Below are 25,097 nucleotides of genomic sequence, written 5' to 3'. Positions count from 1 at the left end.
ACATTTAACCATTATTACCACATGTGCATAGAAAAAAAAAATCAGCTTTGCTAGAAAGTTAGAGGAGGTTTGTGCTGCCACCTCCCTCCTCCATCCACCAGATGAGAAGAAATCTGATCAATTTTGGGCACCTGGGTTTGAAAAACGAATTGTGTGAAGAATGTGCTTTGGTTACATCCAGTCATCGTTTTTGCTTTTCGATGGATATTTTGTATGTTTATTGTAATTTTATCTGCAGCACCTGTGGAAGAGTCTGTTACTCTAGAATTGGCCTTTATAGCCACTCCAGGCGCTGCTTCACAAACCACTGACCACCTCCAGGCGCTTACCCATTGTCTCTCGAGACAAGGAGGCCAAAGATGAAGATTGTAATTTAGTAATAGAGCAGGGGAGTTGTGAGTAACATACTAGCCTACTTGTACCAGACAATGGGTTTGATAAATTGTACTGGGGGTGGGAGGAGTGGTCACTACACATCATATGCTCCTCTGTTTTTCTGGGGAGTTTCTGGAACAGTCAGTTTATTTTCAAACAAGATCAGCACTCAGTTACTTTGAGGGATTGCTGGCTGGAATGGAAAAGCAGCCAAGAATTGCATCAAAATTACAACACAGAAACAGGCTGTTTGGCCCAGCCTGTTGGTGTTTATCGTCTACATGAGCAGTAGTCCTAACCTCAAGTGCTGACCCTGTTTTCATATCCCTTTATTCTCTGTACCTTCAATCAACTATGTAATGTATTCTTAAATTTGCTTGATAACATTCCTGTGAAACACCTTGGGATGCTTTACTTCATTAAAGGCACTATATAAATGCAAGTTGTTGTTGTTAAATGTTGGCCTGGCCCCTGTTGCAATCACTAACTCAAGCTGTGCAAGCTCACAACCCTTTTCCTTACAATGTTTACCAGCGCTGTTTCCTAAATCCCATAGAAAGCGATCTATCGTCATCGAGAGAGAGAGAGAGTGAATGAGCACTTAGATAGTTATCAATTGCTCAGTCATGTCTGATTAATCGAGTTGAATTTTTTGAGGAGGTTACTAACATGGTGGATGTCTACAGATACAATATATATGGACTTCTGGAAGGCATCTGATAAGGTTTAAAAGATTATTGGCAAAAATAAGAGTGTGTGGAATTGGAGGTAGCATTGTGATATGGGTTGGTAATTAGTTAGGAGGTTTGAGACAGTGCAGGGATAAAGGGTTCGTTTTCTGGTCGGTTGTGACCCGTGGTTTTCCTAGGGATCTGTACTGAAACCACTGTAGCTCCCTGAAAAGACTGTGCATGCTGGGTCAATTGTAATTTTCAAGTTTAAAATCAACTGATGTTTAAGTAAGAGTATCAAGGTATAGGGAACAAATGCAGGTAAATGAAGTTGAGGTACAGATCAGCCATGAACTAATTGAATGGGGCGGCACAGTGGCGCAGTGGTTAGCACCGCAGCCTCACAGCTCCAGGGACCCGGGTTCGATTCCGGGTACTGCCTGTGTGGAGTTTGCAAGTTCTCCCTGTGTCTGCGTGGGTTTTCTCCGGGTGCTCCGGTTTCCTCCCACAAGCCAAAAGACTTGCAGGTTGATAGGTAAATTGGCCATTATAAATTGTCACTAGTATAGGTAGGTGGTAGGGAAATATAGGGACAGGTGGGGATGTTTGGTAGGAATATGGGATTAGTGTAGGATTAGTATAAATGGGTGGTTGATGTTCGGCACAGACTCGGTGGGCCGAAGGGCCTGTTTCAGTGCTGTATCTCTAATCTAATCTAAAAAGGCTTTCGGGTTGATTAGTCTACTCCTGTTCCCATGTAGACCCTTGAACGACTGAATACAGTCTGTTTCTATCTATTCCAGGGGCCTGCAACTTTTCTGAAGAGCCTTTTTTAAAAAAAAAGCCTAAAATAAAATCTGCCAATTGGGAGCTGCAAGTCGAAAATTCAGCATTTCTAAACCAAATACTTGGCAAATTTCCAAGACTCTTTGGTAGAATGCATAATTTACATATACTGTAAAAGCTTTGTTATCCGGCACTTTTCCAACCGGCAAGCTCTATCATCTGGAATTTCCAAAATCTCTCAAAGCTTTCCCGGGTCGAGATTTCCCAATTGCAGTCGATTGTATTAGTGGGTGATGCTTTTTGGAAAGGGTTGACTCTTGCGCCTACTTACAGGTGTATTGGTGCACCAGCCCCAAAGGATTAAGGGAAAACTAAAAATTGGCTTTCACAGTGCCAGGCTCTGGGTACCCTTCGGTCCTCTGACAATAACTTTGGGACGGAAAGTCTGATCTTCAGACGGACAGTGGCATGTGATAGAGCTTGGTGAGCCGCGGCGGGCTGTACCTGTGACCTGTGGCTGCACCTCTACCCGGCCGAGTGACAATAGGAAAGGTGGAAACCGCTTTCCATCCTTTGAAACTGCAAGGCCAAGGCCGACCTTCTCTGTGCGTGGTTGGTGGTAGCGGGGCTCAAAGGGCATCCAGTGGCACCAGAATCAACCCAGTCGGACACTGGGAAGCCGGTTGGGAGACCTCTCAACCTGTCTGGTTGGAGCACCAAAATCCACCGGAATTAAGGTTGCTATCTGCGGGTGGAAATGCTACCTTGCCTCGGTGACTGGTTCCCCATTTCACAATAATGGGATTCTTGGCCGCTGCTGTCAGATGTGTTTTGCTGCAGAGTTCCGCGTACAACTCTTGATTAAGCAGAATTTTTGATTATCTGACACCTCTCCGGTCCGGCACACGCTGGATAACAAAGCTTTTACTGTATAATACATAAATTCAAGACATGTATTTTGTTTATCAATAGAAAAAAGAGAAATTAAAACAAACTTAACTCTGAATTATCATTTTTTGACTTTTGTCAACTAAAATTTTCTCAGTAAATCATTTTAAAACAAACGTTTAACTTAAGATGCGTAGAATTAAGACAATTTTTTCAGCTATTGATTCCCGTGATTTAAAAACAAGCTTCGAATAGCACATTCAGAATAATTTATTACCTCAGCTACATTAGAAACAATAATAATCGCAACCATAAAACCCCTTCCTCAAATCAAAGGCATTATCTATAATTATGGTGTATACCATTCAAACAGGTTTATTTACAGCATGATGATTTTTGTTAAAATAAAATAACCATTTCAAAGCGTGAAGTTTAGCACAATGATTAATGTTTTATCCCCACAATAAAAACATGGCTCCTACTTCTCTTGATTTAATTTTTTTTAGGCTTTTTTTAATGTTAATGCAATCCAACTGGAAAAGGTTGGGAGCCACAAATGAGATGTTCAGAGCCACATGCATCTCTGGAGCTGCAGCTTGCAGACCCCTGATATATTGTATCCCATCCCTTTTGTAAATATAAACACCTCTATCAAATCATCCCATAATTTCCAATATTCAAAGGCAAGCGGCACCTAGTTTTTCAATTCTTTAGTATTTGTACATCCCAATACCAGTCGTCATCCTAGTGAATCTGTGTTATACTCTCTCTGTTGATTCAACATCCTTTCTATAATGTGCAGCCCAAAACTGCACACAGTACTCTAACTTACTAAAGTATATACAGATTTATCTCAATGTATATATTCTATACCTTGTCATAAAAGGATATGCTCAGTAAATCATGTGATACTTGTACATCATTTGCATCTACATATCACCTTTTAATGTAGAAAAACACCCCAAAGTGCTTCACAGAGGCATAATCAAAAAACCTAAACAATCAGCCAAAGATGATGACATTAGGGTTGACCAAAAGCTTACTCAGAGAAGTGGATTTTACTGAGTGTCTTGAGAGGGGACAAATGATTTGTTTTTAAATGCCTAATCTTAGAAACATCAGTGCTGATTTGACCTTGGGGTGTGAGGGGGCTGGGGCAAGCCGCAAGTGGGTGTCCTTGAGTTGTGTTTGGCCCGAGGGATTTTAACTCCTGGGCCTTACTTAAATATTATAAACCTCACTTGAATATTGGAGGGGAGAATTTCAGCCTAATCCAGTGGGGTCAAAATTTCAGGCTGCAGGAGTTGCTGCTGTGGACTTGCAGTAACTTTCCTGACACTTGGTGGAGGGGTGGAGTCAGGAGGTCATAATGGTCGGAAGGGAGGGGAGGCCTGGGGCAGAGTAAATGTGCAGTTTCCCTGTGGGACCTCCTGAACCAGAAGGAACCATAAAAGAAACGTAACTTCCTGGGAATCTTCTGGTCCTGGGGCCTGTTTAATAGCAGGCTCCTCTGACACTGGTTGAGACTTGCACGACCAAGAGCTAAAATTGTATCTGGATCCTCTTTGCATTATAGGACACTGACTTTTGCATACTTAAGAGGCCCTTGTCTGCCAGTGGCAAGCACCTCTGACACCTCCTGAAATTTAGGAATTATATTGGGGCAGGAGTGTAGTGTGAACAGGGAGATAAGTATTCTGTCACTATTTTAATTCTTCACTCTCATCAGGCACAGTAGTGGTGGTTGGGGGGTGAAGACTAATTCTTCAGCTGCCAATTTGAGACCAAGAATGGCATTTTTTCCTGCTTTCTCTGCTCATTTTCTCATCTCCCCTCCTGAAATATTGACTATGCAGGGATACAACTCCACAAAAGATCTCTTTCCCCTGCAGATTTCTTTTTGATTACTGAAGAGTATTTCTCTCTGCTGGTTACAGGGACAATTTTAATATTGCAAATAACAAGGAAAAAATATTGGCAATCTAAAACACAAGTGGAAAATGTTGGCTGTGCACAGCAGGCCATTTTGCAGCCCTCAAGGGAAAGACAGGTTTAACATTTTAAGTGCAAACGTTTGTGAGAATGCATATTTCAGTGTTCAGTTCTGAAGCAGTGTTGCATCCAGAATATTAACCCTATTGTTTTCCTCTAGAGATGCTGTCTGTCCTTCCATGTATTTCTAGCATTTTGATATTTCTGAGACTATTTGCCTTTGGTAGTGGTGAAACAGTTGTGAGAGTAAGACCGAGGAAGGCGGGGTGGTGGCAGTAACCTCTGAGACGTGGTGTGGGGGTGGGGGGTGGGGGGCACGGCGTGCTGTATTCCTGACTTTTTCAGCTCGCTGTATCATAACCTGAATAGCAATTTGTTGGGGGATCCTTGGTGGTGCTTGAATCTCCACTATTGAAGAGAAATTAGTGTTGAAGCTTGGTCCTGACCAGGTAACCTACCAGCATGGACACTGCATTTGGGGAAAAGGTATTTTGTTTTTTATTTAAAAGAGTTTCACACCAAATACAAGACATGAACTTGCGCCTCACAAAAGCTAAAGATTCCATGTTCACATTGGTATTGCTTCATGTGCATTAGAGCAACTATGCTTGTTTGGTTTCAGTGCCAATTGTACAAAGTAGATCGATTTTCAATTTGGCCCCTAGCAACCACCAATGTCAATACGGTTGGATATTTGTCCTTATTGTAGTTGCCTGGCTACCTTTTTGTTATGCCACTTGATATATCAAAACAAAAGTGTTCACATTGGTATTTTAAAACCAGTTTGTTTGAGGATTGAGATCTAGTTATTTGCTTGGATAACATCAGCACGTAACCTAGGTTGATATTTCGGCACAGTATGAGGCAGTGCTGTGTTATCAGAGTGTTCCCCTTTGGATGAAATGTTCAACCATGTTCAAACTGCCTATTTCAGTGGTTCATATGGAGATTAAAGATCCCATGCCACTATTCAAAGAAGAGCAGGGAATTCTCCGAAAGCCCTGGCCAATGTTCCTCCCTTTACCAAAACCAATGAGAGCAAGCCCACTGGTCATTTATCTTGTAGCTGTTTGCAGATGTTGCTGTGTGCAAAATGACTGCTGTTTTTGCCTACAGTTGCTGTACTTAAAATAGTTTATTATATACAAAATACTTTGAGATGTTTCTGGAACATGAAAATGTACCATTTCCCAACCAGTATGATTGAAGAATGTTGTAGGCAATAAGACTTGAAAAGGCTTAAGCACTTGAAAACATTCTCAACTCCACAGTTGTGTTCCTGCCTTTGTTTAATTTTCCTTTTGCTAATTTTCTCCTCTCCTTGCCTCATCCTCTCCTGAAGGAATGGATACCTCCTGAGGTATAGTTCGCTGTGCACAGGCCACATTTTGCAACCTCACCCAAGTGGCAATTCTTCCTGTGTGAACGTACGAACATATATGTTGGCAGACTGTTGTCCATAGGGACATCAGAGCAGTATCCAGTATTGTCCCCATCCAGACATTTACCCAATATGTTATTTTTCATAAGTATGACAAGATAGTCAGGTCCTGATTTATTTTTTCTGCAATGGCAAAAATGGGGGTCAAACTGCCCCATAACACAGGCGGCAAATGGTTCGTTCCCTACTTTCAAAAGGCTACTGGAAGATTAAAATCTTACCTGGAGAGCTCAGCCTGCACATTTGGTTCCAAATTGTCCATTGGAACATAAGCATGTGATGTCAAGTGCCTTTTTTTTTTAAAGACACTGAAAATTAGGTACCAGCAGTGTATTTGACTATTGAAAGCATCACAACAGAATTCAATTCTGTCCACACCCATTTTACTACCCACCATGCTTTCCAGGCAGGGTCACTGGAGAGTGGGTAGAACAACAGAGTGTCAGTGGGTGATGTCCAGAGAATTGAATGTGATACAGTTTATGCCTCTAGGGGGCAAGAGCTCTACTTGCCAAAAAAGACACCCATGGACAACTGAAGAGTCAAGGGACAACATAAAACTAAAAGGAAAAGCAGACAAAAATGCAAAAAAAGTATAGATCCTAGTGAATGAGAAATATACAAAGAACAGCAAAGAGTGACAAAACAGACAGAGCTACAAAAAGGATTTGTGAAAAGAAACTTAGCATCATTTATGGCACAGAAGGGGGCCATTTGGCCCATCGAGTCCATGCCGTCTCCACAGAGCAATCCAGTCCATCCCACTTGTCCGCTCGATCCCCGTAGCCCCGCAAGTTTATTTCATTCAAGTGGCCATCCAGTTTCCTTTTGAAATCATTGATTGTCTCTGCTTCCACCACCCTTGTGGACTGCAAGTTCTAGGTCATTACCACCATGGCGTTTAAAAGTTCTTCCTCATTTTTCCCCTGCATCTCTTGCCCAAAACATTCATTGTGTGTCCCATTGTTCTTGTACCATTAGTTAATAGGAACAGTTTTTCCTTGTCTAACTTACCTATGCCTGTCATAATTGTGTACATGTCTATGAAATTTCCCCTCAATCTCCCTTGCTCTAAGGTGAACAACCACAGCTTTGCAAACCTAACCTTGTAACTAAAATCCTCCATTCCTGGAGCCATTCTGGTAAATCTCCTCTGCACCCTCTCAAGGACCCTCACATCCTTCCTGAAGATTGGTGACCAGAATTGGATGCAATACTCCAGTTGGGGCCTAAAAAGGATAAATGCTGAAAAACTAGAAACAGTGGAAATCCAAAGAGACTGTGGATCCAGGGTACTTGGATCATTAAAATGTCATGAACAGGTACAGAAAAGAATTAATGGAATGCTGGCTTTATATCTGGAAGACTAGAATACAAGGGGGTTGAAGTCCTGCTTTTGTTATATAAAGTCCTGGTTAGACCACACCTAGAGCACTAGAGCAGTCTAGGCACCACACTTTAGGAAGGCATGTTGACCTCTGGGGGAGTGCATGTAGATGTACCAGAATGATACCTGGATTCCAACGGTTAAATTATGAGGAGAAATTACACAAACTAAGGTTGTGTTCCCTGGCTGCCTAGCTCAGTTGATAGCATTCTCCCCTCTGAATCAGAAGATCGTGGGTTCAAGTCCCATTCCAGGACTTGAGCACAAAAATCAAGGCGGGTGCTGAGTGAGTGGTGCACTGTCGGAAGTGCTGTCTTTCAGATGAGATGTTAAACCGAGGCTGCTTCTGCCCACTCGGGTGGATGTAAAGGATCCCATGGAACTATTTTGAAAAAGCAGGGGAGTTATCCCCAGTGTCCTGGCCAATATTTACCCTTCAATCATCATCACAAAAACAGATTATCTGGTGGTTATCTCATTTCTGTTTGTGGGAGCTGGTGCGCAAATTGGCTGTCACATTTCCTACATTACAACAGTGACTACACTTCAAAAGTACTTCATTGGCTGTAAAGCACTTTGAGACATCCTGTGGTCAGGAAAAGTGCTGTATAAATGCAAGTCTGTCTTTTCTTTTTAGAGTTCAGAGGTTGAGGGGTGATTTGATGGAAGTTTTCAAGATATAAAGGAGCAGATAGGATAGATAGAAATTGTTTCTCCTAATTGGGGATACTACGAATAAGGGAACATAGCCTGAAAAATAGAGCCAGACCTTTTAGGAGTGTAATTAGGAAACACTTCTATGTGGAAGGGTCCTAGAAGTTTGGAACTTTTTTTTATTTGTTGCTGGGATGTGAACGTCACTGGCAAGGCCAGTATTTGTTACCCGTCCCTAATTGCTCTTGCGAAGGTGGTGGTGAGCCATCTTCTTGAACCGCTACAGTCCATGTGGGGCAGGTGAACCCACAGTGCTGTTAGGAAGGGAGTTCCTGGATTTTGACCCATGACAGTGAAGGTACGGTGATATTGTTTCAAGTCAGGATGGTGTGTTGCTTGGAGGGGAACTTGCAGGTGGTGATGTTCCCGTGCATCTGCTTCCTTTATCCTTCTAGGTAGTAAAGGCCACTTGTGAGTTTGGAAGATGCTGTCGAAGGAGACTTGGTGAGTTGTTGCAGTGTGTCTTCTAGTTGGTCCGCACTGCTGCCACTGTGGGCTGGTGATGGAGAGAGGGAATGTTGAAAGTGGTAGATGGGGTGCCAATCAACCCGGCTGATTTCTCCTGGATGAGCTTCTTGAGTGTTGGAGCTGTACCCATCCAGGCAAATGGAGAGTATTCCATCATGCTCCTGATTTGTGCCTTGTAGATGGTGGACAGGCTTTGGGGAGTCAAGAGGCAAGTTGCTCGCAGCAGCATTCTCAGTCTCTGACCTGCTCCTATAGCCAGAGTATTTATATGGCTGGTCCAGTTAAGTTTCTGGTCAATGATAACCCCCAGGATGTTGATGGTTGGGGATTCAGTGATGGTAATGCTATTGAATGTCAAGGGGAGATTCTCTGTCTTGTTGGAGAAGGTCATTGCTTGCCACTTGTGTGGAGCGAATGATACTGCTTCCGTAAATGGCAATTGTTGCTAGGTCAGTTAAATTTTCAATCAGAGATTCATAGGTCTTTGTTAACCAAAAATATTAAGGAATATGAGCCATGATCTCATTGAATGGTGGAATAGGCTCAAGGGGCTAAATGGTCTACTTGTGTTCTTATGTTCTATGACTCTGTTTCACAGAGACTGAATGTGTCTCATTCTGTTCTAATTATATTGAATTCCAGTTTATTTACTAGTGTTCCAACAGATTGCATTGTGCAGTTCTATCCACTTTATAATTAAGGTCAGTGGTATGTGTTAACTGTTATATGTAAGCTGTTGCAAAAGTAAATTCTATTCTTATGTGTGATTTTTACTCATATTTTGGGGATTACATTCTCTGATTCTATCCACGTTCCCATTAACTTCATGAATTTGTGGCCTTGGTGAATCAGCAGTATTAATATTTATTGATGTTTATTTCCCCTTTCTAGCCAAGGGACACAGAGGCCAATTGTACCTCCTCAACTTGACTGATATCAGATAACTCTCAGCACAGCCCAGTTGGATCTTTGGTTTTCCTCGTCTGTAAGATGCAATTCAACATGCAGCATTGGATTTATCAACCAAGACTTTGGTGGTGGTTGGGGGCTTGCTGGCGGGGGCAAGTTGAAAATTGTTTGTGTTATATTGAGGCCAGAAAGAAAAATGCTTTCTGGGTTAAATTGCTCCTCACTGTGATGAGTATTGAGTCAAAGTTAAAGGTCAACTTCCCAAAAACATGGCTGCTTTTTTTAAAAAAAAGGCCTGTAAATAAAAAAAAAATCAGAATCATGGCCTGCAAGGATGATTGAATATCTCTTCTGTAACGCAAATCGCTAAGGTTAATTGTAGTGTCCCTCCTGCTGCTCTGACAAAGATCAGCTCACTAAACTCAGACTGGGCATTGAGCCTGGCCGCTTTCTGTTATGTATGACTCAACAGCTCAATGTTTTAATCAATCAAAGATTGATAATAGAAGAAAAATGTCTAGAAACTAGAGTAGTCAGCATGGATTTCAAAAGGGAAGGCCATATTTGACAACCTTATTAAATTCTTTGAAGAAGTAGCAGAATTGGTAGGTACAGGCAATGCAGTAAAGTAATATATTTGGATTTTCAAAAGGCCTTTGATAAGGTACCACATAGTCGACTCATGACTAAGGTCAGAACATGTGGAGTCAGGGACAAGTAGCAGAATGGATAGCGAAAGGCAAAATACTGCAGATGTGGAAAGTGAAGTTGAGGTCACAATCAGATCAGCCATGATCTTATAGAATGAAAGAGCAGGCTCGAGGGGCTGAATGCTCCGATTATGACCTTATGCTGAAAATCAGAAAATGCTGGAAGTACTCAGGTCAGGCGGCATCTGTGGAGAACGAATGGATAACAAACAGAGAGTAGGGGTTAAAGATATTTACTCAGTCTAGCAAAAGACAGGAAGTGATGTTTCACGAGGCTCAAGTGCTGTGGAACCCCTGATGTTCACCATTTAAATTACCAGTTTGGATTTGGGAATTGGAAACACAATTACAAAATTTGTAGACGATGCCAAATTGGGGGGTGTAGTTAATACAGACGAGGACTGCAGCAAAATACAGGAAGGCATTGCAGAATGGCTGTATATATGGCAAATGAACTTTTAATATAGACAAGTGTGAGGTCGTACGTTTTGGTAGGAAGAATAATCAGGTCCTGTACTCCTTGGAAAACAAGTGTTTAATTGGAGTAGATGAGCAAAGGGATCTGGAGGTGCAGATACACAAATTACTAAAAGTGGTGATACAGGTTAATAAGGCTATAAAAAAGGCAAATAAAGCACTGGGGTTCATTGCTACAGAGATAGAATTGAAAAGCAGGGAAATTGTTGGTTAGACCACACTTGGGAGTACCTTGAACTGTTCTAGTTTCACATTATGTAAAGAATATTGAGGCACTGGAGAAGACGCAAAAAAGATTTACTGGAATGATACCAGAACTGAGAGGTTATACCTATCAGGTAAGATTGAACACACTGGGGCCCAATAATCTTCCATCTCTCCCTCCATCTTTTCTTTCTTAATGAAGTGAAGAACTGGTCAATCCAAAATTGAAGCAGGCCCTACATTTCTGTCTGTGGTGCAGTTTTTCAAATTAGAGTCATAGAGTGATACAGCACCGAAACAGGCCCTTCGACCCAACGAGTCTGCGCTGACCATCAACATACTAATCCTACATTAATCCCATTTTCCCTCTCACATTCCCACCTTCCCACAATTCTCCTACAGCCTACCTATACTAGGGGCAATTTTACAATGCCAATTTACCTATCAACCCACAAGTCTTTGGCATGTTGGAGGAAACCGGAGCACCCAGAGGAAACCCACGTGGTCACAGGGAGAACTTGCAAACTCCACACAGGCAGTACCCAGAACCGAACCCGGGTCGCTGGAGCTGTGAGGCTGCGGTGCTAACCACTGCGCTGCCCTAAATTGTTAAGAAAAATAAGGACTTAGAAAATAAGTATCTAAATAGGATAAAGGAGCAAAGGGATCTGGGAGTAAAATATACAAATCACTAAAAGTAGTGTCACAGGTTAACAAGACCATAAAAACACAAACCAAACAGTAAGGTTTATTTCCAGAGGGATAAAATTGAGGAGTAAAGAAGTCATGGTAAACTTGTATGGAACCTTGGTCAGAACACACTTGGAGTGTGTACAATTCTAGCCTTCATATAGAAAAAGATATAGAGGCGCTGAAGAGAGTGCAAAAAAGATTTACAAGGATGATACCAGAAATATGGGGTTATACCTATCAGGAGAGAATGAACAGACTTGGTCTCTTTTCTCTTGAAAAGAGAATGCTGAGAGGTCTTTAAACCTATGAAAGATTTTGATGGCTTGGACACAGAATTTTCCAGTTGTGGAGAAGAGCAAAACTAAAGAAACTTCTTTACCCCAAGAGTGTTAAGAATGTGGAACTCGCTGCCACAGGTAGTGGTTGAAGCAAATAGTGTAGATGCAATTAAGAGGAGACGAGGTAAGCATATGAGGGAGAAGTGAATAGTGGGTTATTCTGATAGTTGGATGAGGAAAAATGGGAGGAGGTTCGAGTGGAGCATATATGCTGACTTGGACTGGGTTGGCCAAATTACCTGTTTTTGTGTTGTATATTCTATGTAATTCTATGTGCAATGGCCCATGAAGACAACTTACCTATGTATCTGGAGTGACTTTGCCATCAAGGTCTCCTCCAAAGTCTGATGCGATGAGTATTCTAGAGTAGGTGTTTAATCTTGTAAAAAGTGTGGTGTCAACATATCAGCATTTAAATGTTCCTTGTCTGGAGATGGGTGAGGCAGCTCAAGCAGAACTGGAAAACTGCACTCTTCAATTAGGCAGTTGCATACCAGTTTTGGCAATCTGAAAAAGAACTTGTCAGCTTGAAAGTAACTCCACTTTTCCTGTCTTTCTGCAGGCATTCATTGTTTCTTTGTCTCTTGTTTCCTTCTGCTTTTTTTTCACTTGTTCTGTGGATGTGGATGACACTGGCAAGGCCACATCTACTACCCATCCCTGTTTTTTTTTAGAAATACAGCACTGAAACAGGCCCTTCGGCCCACCGAGTCTGCACCGACCAACAACCACCCATTTATACTAACCCCACAGTAATCCCATATTCCCTAACACCTATCTACACTAGGGGCAATTTACAACGGCCAACTTACCTATCACCTGCAAGTCTTTGACTGTGGGAGGAAACCGGAGCACCCGGCGAAAACCCACGCGGTCACAGGGAGAACTTGCAAACTCCGCACAGGCAGGACCCAGAATCGAACCCGTGTCTCTGGAGCTGTGAAGCTGGTAAACCTTATTGAACCGCTACAGTGTTTGTAGTGACGGTCCTGCCATGATTGTATTAAGTGGGAATTCCAGGATTTTGATGCAGCAACCATAAATGACCCTGGATTGTGTGTAACATAGAGGTGCTGGTGTTCTCATCTTGTTATTCTAGTTCCTCTCAGTTGAGGTAATGGGGCTGAGAAGTGATGTCAAAGTAAGTTCAGTAGATTAGTTGCAGTTCTTTCATATTCCACTAGCAAGCCCTTGTATGTAGCAATGTCTATCCTATTTATTCCTTCAAAGTAAATTTTAAAGTTAAGCTATTGCAGAGGAAAAATTAAATTTTGACACATTTTAAAAACTATACTCAGCAATTGGAAACTAACTTTTAAAATAAATTATCTTCAGATACTGTTATTCAGATACTCATGAACACTTTGCACTGATAGTGCCATTGCCCACAAGATCAAGCCTGTAATAGAATGAAGTTTGGTATCAGTAATGTTTGATAACATAGGTTAACACTGCAGATTTCATGCTTGAATGAAGCAGTTTTCCCTCCAGAACTTAACCTTGTAATATGAGAATAGCTTGAATTCCTTCCGCTATGTTAATTTGCACCTTTTGAAAGCACTGCTTTATTCAGAGATTCTTCCACTTCCTGAGGTAGCCCTTTGTTGAATATTTCCGATATGAAAGTTTCACATCCAATCTCCACTTAATACCTCACCACAGTAGTGTGCCTGAAATTGGCAGCCCAGTGACCAGATACATACTGCAGTGCTCCGGTGGTGCATATTGTTGTTCCAAGTTATTGCATCACTGCTGAATCAGTGTATTTTTTTAAAATTCCTATGGTTTGCATCAAGTGTATTCATCATAAAGTTTGGGTTAGATTCATCGCTCTATCTCAACCACAGGCCACAAATACCTTACTGCGTGAGCAGATTGAATATCTTATACCGTTATTTTGTTGTGGAGTCAGGTTCATATGCTGGCCCTTCAGTGCAGAACTGTTGGTGTGTTGCACTTTCGGAGGTGCTGTCTTTTGGATGAGAAGTTAAACCAAGGCCCCGTTGGCCCCCTCAGGTGGACATAAAAGATCCCGTGGCACTATTCGAAGAAGAGCAGGATAATAGCTAATATTTATCCCTTAACCAACATCACAAAAACAGATTATCTCATCATTTATTTTATTGCTAATTGTGGGAGTATCCTGTTTTCAAATTGGCTGTCAGGTTTCTTATATTACAACTGTGACTACGCTTCAGAAATGTTTCATTGGCTGTAAAGGCTTTGAAACACCCTCACAATCACAGAATCGTTACAGTGCAGAAGGAGGCCATTTGGCCCATCGTGTCCGCACCAGCTCTCTGAAAGAGCAATTCCCTCAGTTGCATTCCCCTGCCTTCTCCCCATAACCCTGCACATTCTTCCTTTTCATATAACTGTCTAATTCCCTTTTGAATGCTTCAATTGAACCTGCCTCCACCACATTCTCAGGCAACGCATTCCAGACCTTAACCACTCGCTGTGTGAAAAGGTTTTTCCTCATGGCACTTTTTCTTCTCTTACCAAATACTTTAAATCTGTGCCCTCTCATTCTTGATCCTTTCATGAGTGGGAACAGTTTCTCTCTAACTACTCTTTTGCCCCTTACTACCTCTGTGTCACCGCCTCCCCATGCCCTGTGCCTCTCTTTCCCCCCCCCCCCCCACCCCCTGCTTTTTCTGTCTGTCACCCCCCCTCTCTACCTGGCCCCCTTCCCCCTCTCTCTGCCTGTCCCCCCTCCCTTCTCTCTCTCTGTCCTTCTCTGACAGTTTCAGGGAGCAGGAGCACTCAACATGTCAGCTTTGTGGTTGGTCTGTTTTTTTGAATAAGTCACACTGTCAGTTTCATAGCTGACAGATGCGGGAACAGCAGCTTTTGATCTTCAGAAAGATTTGGGGTTTTCCAGGGGCCTTTTAAAAAAAAAAAAGTCGGAGCCTGCCGGAAAACCCCGAATCTGTCCGAAGTTCAGAAGCTGCTGTTCCCAATGTTGGCACCTGTGAGCTATGAAACTGACATGTTTTTTTTTAAAAAGCCAGTCTGAAAGAAGAAGACAATGAAAAATTTTCCATCTCTGAAATATATCCGTGGGCCGGATTCTGGCCCGCGGGCCGTGTGTTGGACAACCCTGCGCTATAGAAATGCAAGTCTTTTTTTCACTGCTCTTAATGTGGTCTTCCAATGTAAAGCTACAGTTGGCAGCATACACCTTGTTCTCATCTGTGTAATCAACTCAACTTGCGTTCTTCCTGTAGAAGGGCAGACCCATGGGTCTGGTGAGTTGCTGCCAAGTTGATTAGTTCTGCTTATGCCTGACCTCTATACTGTTCCCCGTCAGATTTTAAAAAAAAATTGCAGTGAGCAACAGCAGGAATTTGGGTCGATGTTTCAATGCATGCAGCGGAGTAAAAGGCTTTATTCATGCCACTTGAAATACTACAGCTGTCCGAGATTGAGATTTTCGCCCATCATTCGGCCTGGATGTGTTGGGTGTCAGCCATGGCTCAGTGATGACACTCTCACTTCTAAGTCATAAGATTATGTGTTTAAGACCCACCCCAGAAACTTGACCACATAATTCAGGCTATCACTCCAGTGCAGTACTGAGTGAGTGCTGCATTGTTGGAGGTGCTTTTTTTTTAAGATAAGAAGTTAAACGTGAACCCTGTCTGCCCTCTCAGGTAGATGTAAAAGATCCCACGGCACTATTTGAAGGAGAGCAGTGATATTCTCCCCAGTGTCCTGGGCAACATTTATCCCTCAACCAACATCTACAATATATGATCTATCATTTTCTGTTTGCTGTTTGTGGGAGCTAGATGTGTACAATTTGACTCTGCGTTACATACATTACAACAGTGTCTACACCTCAGAAAGTACTTTTATTAGGTTGCAAAACTTTGCGAGGCCCTGGGATTGTGAAGGGCGCTATATAACAATTTTGAATTCCTGCCAGCTCTTGCAGGTGGCAGGCAGTATTCTAACTCTTTGGACTTCTCAATGGATAAGTTGGCAAATACATAGATAGTTAAAACTCTAGATTTATTTAGTCACTGTTTAATCGTAGGTTTTGAATGATTAATGTAAGTAAATTATTCATTTTTTAAAATTGCTTTTCTACTTTTGTTTGTGCATTCTTCTTTAATCCAGATAGAATGTTTATTATCTGATCAAAGGGACTACTCTGAACTGTAAATCAGTTTTTTGCTGTGCTCTGCCTGTAACAGTTATCAAAGCCACGCTGGAGTTGCAACTGTTATTAGATATTCTGCCTTCTGTTGCCCTTGTAATGTACTGTTCCTGCTAGCCTGGAGTCAGCAATGATTGACAGGCTTGCATTGCAACAGGACAAGGGATTTGTGTTATTTTACATCAGAGCTTACATGTGATGTCTGTAAATGGAATTTATCTGTCATTTTTGTAAAAAAAAAGTAGTTTTTACTATATGACAAAACTGCAGTAATTTAACATGTCATTCTTTGATTTTTTTTGGTCACTTTTTTTGTCTACATAAATGTGTGGATCAAAAAAAGTATGTTTAAACCTTGGGTTTTTCTCACCCTCACATTTTTAATGAATTTTTTTTCTTCTCGCCCTCTTTTTAGGTCTCCCCATGCCACACACCATTCCCCGGCCAAAAGGGCAAGGTAGGTGATGTGCTCCCAGGCCTTTGCCACTGCTGCTCTTGAACCAGCTACTGGGTGGTGTGTGAGAGCAGCCTTGGCTGACTCATTCAGTGACTTTCAATCTCTCTCACTCCCTCTGGGGAATTCACCTGATTCCTGGCTGCCTAGTTGCGGGAGGGGAAATGCACACGACTGCTTATAGTCTTGAAGGGACTGGGGAGATGTACATACTAATCCACTACTGCTACCAATATCACTAAGCTATTAACTGACGGAACATGCTTGTAATGGGTGAATGAACTGCATCAGTTATCTCACAACCCTTCTGCCCAGCTCTTCACCTGAGTTGAGATCCCATTTTCCTCAAAATACTAGGCGCGGGTGCTTCGCTAAGGAACTGGATAGCTCTTTGAAAGAACCAGCACAGATACATTAAGCCGAATGGCCCCCCTTCTGTCCACGATGATTCATTGGTTCTATAAATGATGAACTCACTCATCAAAGGTAATCAAATTTCCTTCCCAATATTCTCAAACTTCTCAGGAAGGCCTGAGTCATGGTTGGGCTACTGTTCCATTAACTCCAGCACTCCTGTGGTGCCCTTTGCGTAGGTTGTAGCCTGGAAACGGAGTGTTTGCAGGTTATTTGACTGTAGATGACATCACAGCCAAGCACTGGTTAGAAATCAGAAATGAAAATCCAGGCTGATTTTTTTTTTTTTTTCTTTCCCCCCCCCCCCCCGCCCCATACACCTTACTTGAGAGATACAAAGGCCAATTGTAAAAGAAAGAATGAACAAACTTGCATTTATTATAACGCTTTCACAACCTTGGGACATCCCAAAGTGCTTTATTTCCGGCCAAGTACTTTTGGAGCGTAACCACTGTTGTAATGTAGGAAGAGCAGGAACCGATTTGTTTGCAGCAATTTCCACAAACAGTAATGACCAGATAATCTGTTTTAGGTGTTGTTTGAGGGATGAATAATAGCCAGGACACCAGGAAAATATTATCCAGGAAAAACTCTCTACTTTTCTTTGAATAGTTCTGTAGGATCTTTTACGTCCATCTGAGAGGGCAGACGAGGCCTCAGCTAAGTATCTGCTGTGAAGAACGGCACCACTAAACGCACGACTTACTGATTCAGGGAGAGAATGCTACCGCCTGAGCCATGGCTAATGCTCTTGTAGTGCTCAACTGCTGCCCTTGCTGAAATTAGCAAACCTAGCACTGCCTGGGGCTCGAACCTGACATCTTTTGGGCTGTGTGGCTAAATGCATTTATCTACAAAGCCTTTAGAGCCCCCTGGTGATCAGATTTTTTAGGAAGCGAGCTCTGTGCTGCTTATGCTATTGGGCTGTGGAACTGCAGAGGGTTTCATTTGGTTCTAATGCTTTTCAAAGTGAAAATGGTCAATTTGTAACAATGATACAAAAATAAAAATTCTGAGTACTTCCTTTCCACGTGGTGTAAATGTTCCCAGAGTATTTCTGACTGTGACTACCAAATAATAATAATAGATCAAAATACCCAGAAATTCAGTTTCCTGGGAACGAGAAACCAATTGAAATCTGTTATTTTTCAGAAATGTTAAATACAATTGGAGAAATAAGTATTGTAATTTCTATGCAATCAAAGTAATCACCTGTGGTTGACAAGCAGCCTTATTAACTTAGACAGATAAGCTGTGTGTACAATTATTAGAGGAAAAACTTGCATTTCTGCAGCACCTTTCATGAACCCAGGATGTCCCAAAGTGCTTTACAACTAAGAAGTACTTTTGAAGTGTAGTCACAGTTATAATGTAGGAATAAAACTTTTAACTGGTTGGAATTCCCCCGCCATCCCACCGCCCCCCAGTTTATGTCGATTTTGTTGATTTTTCTAATATTTGTTGTGTAGTGGAGGAGAGGAAGTGCAGTTTTATCTGTTGGCTATAGTTAATGATTATCTTGTACAGTTTACATACTACGGGTTACATTTTCCGCTGATTGATTCTGAACAGGTAGCCTCACAACCTTTATTTTGTTGTCAGTATTTATTAGCGCATGCTGAGTCTGGTTGCACTTGTGATTCCAGATAAGACAAAGTATAATGTGGCATGAGTATGGTATGTGGGTATACTGCAGTGGTAATCGAGTGTTGAAGAACCCAGACCAGATGATCCTGTCACCTGTTTATATTTCTCATTCTGGTTTCCTTCATGCTAATGTATTTCCTGGCCCGACAATCTAATTCCTTAATTCCTCACCTCCTGTTTATTGGCACACAGGTGTGGGTTTCAGTGCTAAATCTGGACAAAGTAGCAGATATGAGAAGAACTTTCAATCTTTGGCTGTTGTTGCACTACAGGTACTGATTTGAGAGAACAGAACTTACTCCTCAGCATCCAAGAGAATATGCCATAGGCTCCCGATTGCTTTTAAAATTATCTAGATTTTTTAAAATTTGCAACAGCTGAATAGCAAAACTAGTGGTAGGTTACCCACCGCCCCAACCCCCACCATGGGATCTCACACACAGTGCCTAAATGTGATTTGGGAAACTTGGCAAATCAAACTACGTTAAACAGCTTTGCACCAGTCCAAGGCGTAAAAGCATGTAAGATAATTTGCCCATTGTTAACCCAATTTTCATTAGTCTGTTTAAGTTCCATCCTTGCTGATAATTCTTAAAATAAAGAATTACGTTTACATTTCGCAAAATAAACGACGGGAGCAGGTTTCTGTGCAATAGTAGCAAAGTAATCAGCGCATGGGGGTGGTCACTAAGCTAGTCATATTGTATCCAAGCTCTGGTGGTTGTGTGTTAGTGATATTACAATCGAAACAGGAGTGTGTGCTTTGGTCACTATATGCTAATAAAATTGTAATCTTCGTTGCTCTGTTTCCAATGGTGCTTTGGGTTAGTGACATTATAATCACAGCAGCCAGAGGAAACTTTCCCACTGTGTTAGTGATTTTGTAATGATAGCAGGAAGGTTTCCTCTGATCACTGTTTCTAGCTGAATTGTAAATATGTTCGTTGAGCGTACTTTTATAATTCCACTAGAAATACTAAGCATGGGGAATCTCTTCTTCTGTGTTACATTACTACATCTTGATAGGGTTTCCTTCCCTGCTACCAGCTACAGCATAAGACAATTTACTTATGAAGTAAAGTTACAAATTATTTGCTAATTTATTGTGTTATAATGGGCTGCAACTAGTAGTAGAGTCACAGAATGTTAACTCAATCTGCAGGCGCAGGCCTGTACAATCAGCCTCACAATTCATAGTGTTGCTACCCATTTTAAATTGTGCTTTTCCAAATCTATAACTTCTCATTGCTTACCTCAGCTGCTTCCTAGTTTTCTTGCTCATACTGTATAATTCAGCACAGCATTTCATAATAAGAACTAGGAGCAGGAGTAGGCCGTCCGGCCACTCGAGCCTGCTCCGCCATTCAATAAGATCATGGCTGATCTTTTTGTGGACTCAGATCCACTTACCTGCTCTCTCACCGTATCCCTTAATTCCTTTATTGTTCAAAAAGATATCTACCTTGGCTTTAAAAACGTTTACTGAAGAAGCGTCAACTACTTCACTGGGCAAGGAATTCCATAGATTAACAACCCTCTGGGTTAAGAAGTTCCTTCTTAATTCAGTCCTAAATCTGCTCCTTCTAATCTGAGGCTATGCCCTCTTGTCCTAGCTTCACCTGCCAGTGGAAACATCCTCTTTACTTGTATCTTATCTATTCCCTTCATGATTTTATATGTTTCTATAAGATCCCCCCTCATTCTTCTGAACTCCAAAGAATATAATCCCAATCTACTGTCTCTCCTCATAAACCAACCCCCCTCAACTCCGGAATCAGCCTAGTGAACCTCCTCTGCACCCTCTCCAGTGCCATTATATCCTTTCTCAAGTAAGGAGACCAAAACTGCACACAGTACTCCAGGTGCGGCCTCACCAGTAGTTATCTTAATTTATATTGCACATTTTTACCTTGCGAAATTTCAAATTCCAAGTTCTTTACTAGTGTGGAGGATACAGTAGACCTCAAGAGCGCACAAGGCTTAGCTCAGTTGTAGCACTCTTGCATCTCAGTCAGAAGCTTGTGGGTCAATTTTCATTCCAGGCGCAAAATCGAGGCTAATGCCTTTTCATTTTTCAGATCTCCTCCACACTTTTTGTATTCTGGTTGTTTTTCTATGTATTACGAACCTGACATTTATCATAAACCTCCTTTTACTATTTGATTTTAGTTTCAACTTCGGGTGCTCTAGTTTTGGATGATCTTTCTCTTTCCCGTCCCCCCCCCAGCCTCTTCTCCTCCACCCCCCCCAGCCTCTTCTCTCACCCCCCCCAGCCTCTTCTCCTCCACCCCCCCCCCCAGCCTCTTCTCCTCCACCACCCCCCAGCCTCTTCTCCTCCACCCCCCCCCCCCCAGCCTCTTCTCCTCCACCCCCCCCCCCCCACCAGCCTCTTCTCCTCCACTCCCCCCCCCCCCAGCCTCTTCTCCTCCTCCTCCCCCCAGCCTCTTCTCCTCCTCCTCCCCCAGCCTCTCTCCCTCCTCCCCAGCCTCTTCTCCTCCTCCTCCCCCAGCCTCTTCTCCTCCTCCTCCCCCAGCCTCTTCTCCTCCCCCCCCACCAGCCTCTTCTCCTCCCCCCCCACCAGCTCTTCTCTCCTCCTCCCCCCCCCCCCCCCGGCCTCTTCTCCTCCTCCTCCCCCCCCCCCCCCCCGGCCTCTTCTCCTCCTCCTCTCCCCCCCCCCCCCGGCCTCTTCTCCTCCTCCTCTCCCCCCCCCCCCCCCCCCCCGGCCTCTTCTCCTCCTCCTCCCCCCCCCCCCCCCAGCCTCTTCTCCTCCTCCCCCCCCCCCCCCCCCCGGCCTCTTCTCCTCCTCCCCCCCCCCCCCCGCCTCTTCTCCTCCTCCTCCTCCTCCCACACCCGGCCTCTTCTCCTCCTCCTCCCCCACCTGCCTCTTCTCCTCCTCCTCCTCCTCCCCCCCCCCCGGCCTCTCCTCCTCCTCCTCCCCCCCCCCCCCCCCCCCCCCGGCCTCTCCTCCTCCTCCTCCCCCCCCCCCCCCCCCGGCCTCTCCTCCTCCTCCTCCCCCCCCCCCCCCCCCCCCGGCCTCTCCTCCTCCTCCTCCCCCCCCCCCCCCCCCCCCCGGCCTCTCCTCCTCCTCCTCCTCCCCCCCCCCCGGCCCTCTCCTCCTCCCCCACCCGGCCTCCTCTCCTCCTCCTCCACCCGGCCTCTTCTCCTCCTCCTCCTCCTCCTCCACCCGGCCTCTTCTCCTCCTCCTCCTCCTCCCCCACCCGGCCTCTTCTCCTCCTCCTCCTCCTCCCCCACCCGGCCTCTTCTCCTCCTCCTCCTCCTCCCCCCAGCCTCTTCTCCTCCTCCTCCCCCCAGCCTCTTCTCCTCCTCCTCCCCCCAGCCTCTTCTCCTCCCCCCCCACCAGCCTCTTCTCCTCCCCCCCCCACCGGCCTCTTCTCCTCCACTCCCCCCCCCCCCCGGCCTCTTCTCCTCCCCCCCCCCCCCCCGGCCTCTTCTCCTCCTCCTCCTCCTCCCACACCCGGCCTCTTCTCCTCCTCCTCCTCCCCCACCTGGCCTCTTCTCCTCCTCCTCCTCCTCCCCCCCCCCGGCCTCTCCTCCTCCTCCCCCCCCCCCGGCCTCTCCTCCTCCTCCCCCCCCCGGCCTCTTCTCCTCCTCCTCCTCCCTCCCCCCCCCCCGGCCTCTCCTCCTCCTCCTCCCCCCCCGGCCTCTCCTCCTCCTCCCCCCCCGGCCTCTCCTCCTCCTCCCCCCCCGGCCTCTCCTCCTCCTCCCCCCCCCGGCCTCTCCTCCTCCTCCTCCCCCCCCGGCCTCTCCTCCTCCTCCTCCTCCCCACCCGGCCTCTTCTCCTCCTCCTCCTCCTCCTCCCCACCCGGCCTCTTCTCCTCCTCCTCCTCCTCCCCCACCCGGCCTCTTCTCCTCCTCCTCCTCCCCCACTGGCCTCTTCGCCTCCTCCTCCTCCCCCACTGGCCTCTTCGCCTCCTCCTCCTCCCCCACCCGGCCTCTTCTCCTCCTCCTCCCCACACCGGCCTCTTCTCCTCCTCCTCCTCCTCCTCCTCCACCTCCTCCTCCCCACCCGGCCCTCTTCTCCTCCTCCTCCTCCTCCCTCCTCCCCACCCGGCCTCTTCTCCTCCTCCTCCTCCTCCCCCACCCGGCCTCTTCTCCTCCTCCTCCTCCTCCTCCCCCACCCGGCCTCTTCTCCTCCTCCTCCTCCTCCCCCACCCGGCCTCTTCTCCTCCTCCTCCTCCTTCCCCACCCGGCCTCTTCTCCTCCTCCTCCTCCTCCCCCACCCGGCCTCTTCTCCTCCTCCTCCCCCCAGCCTCTTCTCCTCCTCCTCCTCCCAGCCTCTTCTCCTCCCCCCCCACCAGCCTCTTCTCCTCCCCCCCCACCGGCCTCTTCTCCTCCACTCCCCCCCCCCCTGGCCTCTTCTCCTCCTCCTCCCCCCCCCCCCCCCCCCCCGGCCTCTTCTCCTCCTCCCCCCCCCCCCCCGGCCTCTTCTCCTCCTCCTCCTCCCCCCCCCCCCCGGCCTCTCCTCCTCCTCCTCCCCCCCCCCCCCGGCCTCTTCTCCTCCTCCTCCTCCTCCCACACCCGGCCTCTTCTCCTCCTCCTCCCCCACCTGGCCTCTTCTCCTCCTCCTCCTCCTCCTCCCCCCCCCCGGCCTCTCCTCCTCCTCCCCCCCCCGGCCTCTCCTCCTCCTCCTCCCCCCCCCCCCGGCCTCTCCTCCTCCCCCCCCCCCCCCCCCCGGCCTCTCCTCCTCCCCCCCCCCCCCCCCCCCGGGCCTCTCCTCCTCCCCCCCCCCCCCCCCGGCCTCTCCTCCTCCCCCCCCCACCCCGGCCTCTCCTCCTCCCCACCCGGCCTCCTCTCCTCCTCCTCCACCCGGCCTCTTCTCCTCCTCCTCCTCCACCCGGCCTCTTCTCCTCCTCCTCCTCTTCTCCTCCTCCTCCTCCACCCGGCCTCTTCTCCTCCTCCTCCTCCTCCACCCGGCCTCTTCTCCTCCTCCTCCTCCTCCACCCGGCCTCTTCTCCTCCTCCTCCTCCTCCACCCGGCCTCTTCTCCTCCTCCTCCTCCTCCACCCGCCTCTTCTCCTCCTCCTCCTCCTCCTCCCCCACCCGGCCTCTTCTCCTCCTCCTCCTCCCCCACCCGGCCTCTTCTCCTCCTCCTCCTCCTCCTCCTCCTACCTCCCCCACCCGGCCTCTTCTCCTCCTCCTCCTCCCCCACCCGGCCTCTTCGCCTCCTCCTCCTCCCCCACCGGCCTCTTCGCCTCCTCCTCCTCCCCCACCCGGCCTCTTCGCCTCCTCCTCCTCCCCCACCCGGCCTCTTCGCCTCCTCCTCCTCCCCCACCCGGCCTCTTCGCCTCCTCCCCTCCTCCTCCCCCCACCCGGCCTCTTCTCCTCCTCCTCCTCCTCCCCCACCCGGCCTCTTCTCCTCCTCCTCCTCCTCCTCCTCCTCCCCCACCCGGCCTCTTCTCCTCCTCCTCCTCCTCCCCCACCCGGCCTCTTCTCCTCCTCCTCCTCCTCCCCCACCCGGCCTCTTCTCTCCTCCTCCTCCCCCCACCGGCCTCTATCTCCTCTCCTCCTCCCCCACCCGGCCTCTTCTCCTCCTCCTCCTCCTCCCCCACCCGGCCTCTTCTCTCCTCTCCTCCCCCACCCGGCCTCTTCTCTCCTCCTCCTCCTCCTCCTCCTCCTCCCCCACCCGGCCTCTTCTCCTCCTCCTCCTCCTCCTCCCCCACCCGGCCTCTTCTCCTCCTCCTCCTCCTCCTCCCCACCCGGCCTCTTCTCCTCCTCCTCCTCCTCCTCCCCCCACCCGGCCTCTTCTCCTCCTCCTCCTCCTCCTCCCCCACCCGGCCTCTTCTCCCTCCTCCTCCTCCTCCTCCCCCACCCGGCCTCTTCTCCTCCTCCTCCTCCTCCTCCTCCCCCACCCGGCCTCTTCTCCTCCTCCTCCTCCTCCCCCACCCGGCCTCTTCTCCTCCCTCCCGTCCTCCTCCTCCTCCTCCTCCCCCACCCGCCTCTCTCCTCCTCCTCCTCGCTCTCCTCCTCCTCCTCCTCCTCCCCCACCCGGCCTCTTCTCCTCCTCCTCCTCCTCCTCCTCCTCCTCCTCCCCCCCCCCGGCCTCTTCTCCTCCCCCACCCGGCCTCTTCTCTCCTCCTCCTCCTCCCCCACCCGGCCTCTTCTCCTCCTCCTCCTCCTCCCCCCACCGGCCTCTTCTCCTCCTCCTCCTCCTCCTCCTCCCCCAATCACACGTGCCTCTTCTCCTCCTCCTCCTCCTCCTCCTCTCCTCCCCCACCCGGCCTCTTCTCCTCCCCACCACCCGGCCTCTTCTCCTCCTCCTCCTCCTCCCCCACCCGGCCTCTTTCTCCTCTCCTCTCCTCTCCCCACCCGGCCTCTTCTCCTCCTCCTCCTCCTCCTCCTCCCCA

At 46.9% G+C, this 25,097-nt stretch overlaps 1 protein-coding gene across 12 annotated transcripts in view; it reads left to right on the top strand.

The window, feature by feature from the left end:
- Positions 1–25,097, top strand: part of LOC137379700 (ataxin-7-like protein 1) — a 269,395-nt gene that overhangs the window by 115,985 nt on the left and 128,313 nt on the right. For 6 of the 12 annotated variants that reach the window (XM_068050923.1, XM_068050922.1, XM_068050921.1 and 3 more), the window contains one exon: positions 16,634–16,675. The exons of 5 other annotated variants lie outside the window; for them this stretch is intronic. In XM_068050923.1, the coding sequence (XP_067907024.1) occupies positions 16,634–16,675 (42 nt within the window). Of the gene's footprint in view, positions 1–16,633; positions 16,676–17,063; positions 17,159–25,097 lie in introns of those variants that run through there. One more of the 12 variants, XM_068050931.1, reaches the window with a different exon arrangement.

Source organism: Heterodontus francisci, chromosome 18 (genome assembly GCF_036365525.1).
Source record: "Heterodontus francisci isolate sHetFra1 chromosome 18, sHetFra1.hap1, whole genome shotgun sequence".
Classification (NCBI taxonomy): domain Eukaryota; kingdom Metazoa; phylum Chordata; class Chondrichthyes; order Heterodontiformes; family Heterodontidae; genus Heterodontus; species Heterodontus francisci.
This window is presented reverse-complemented; position numbering and strand designations above follow the sequence as displayed.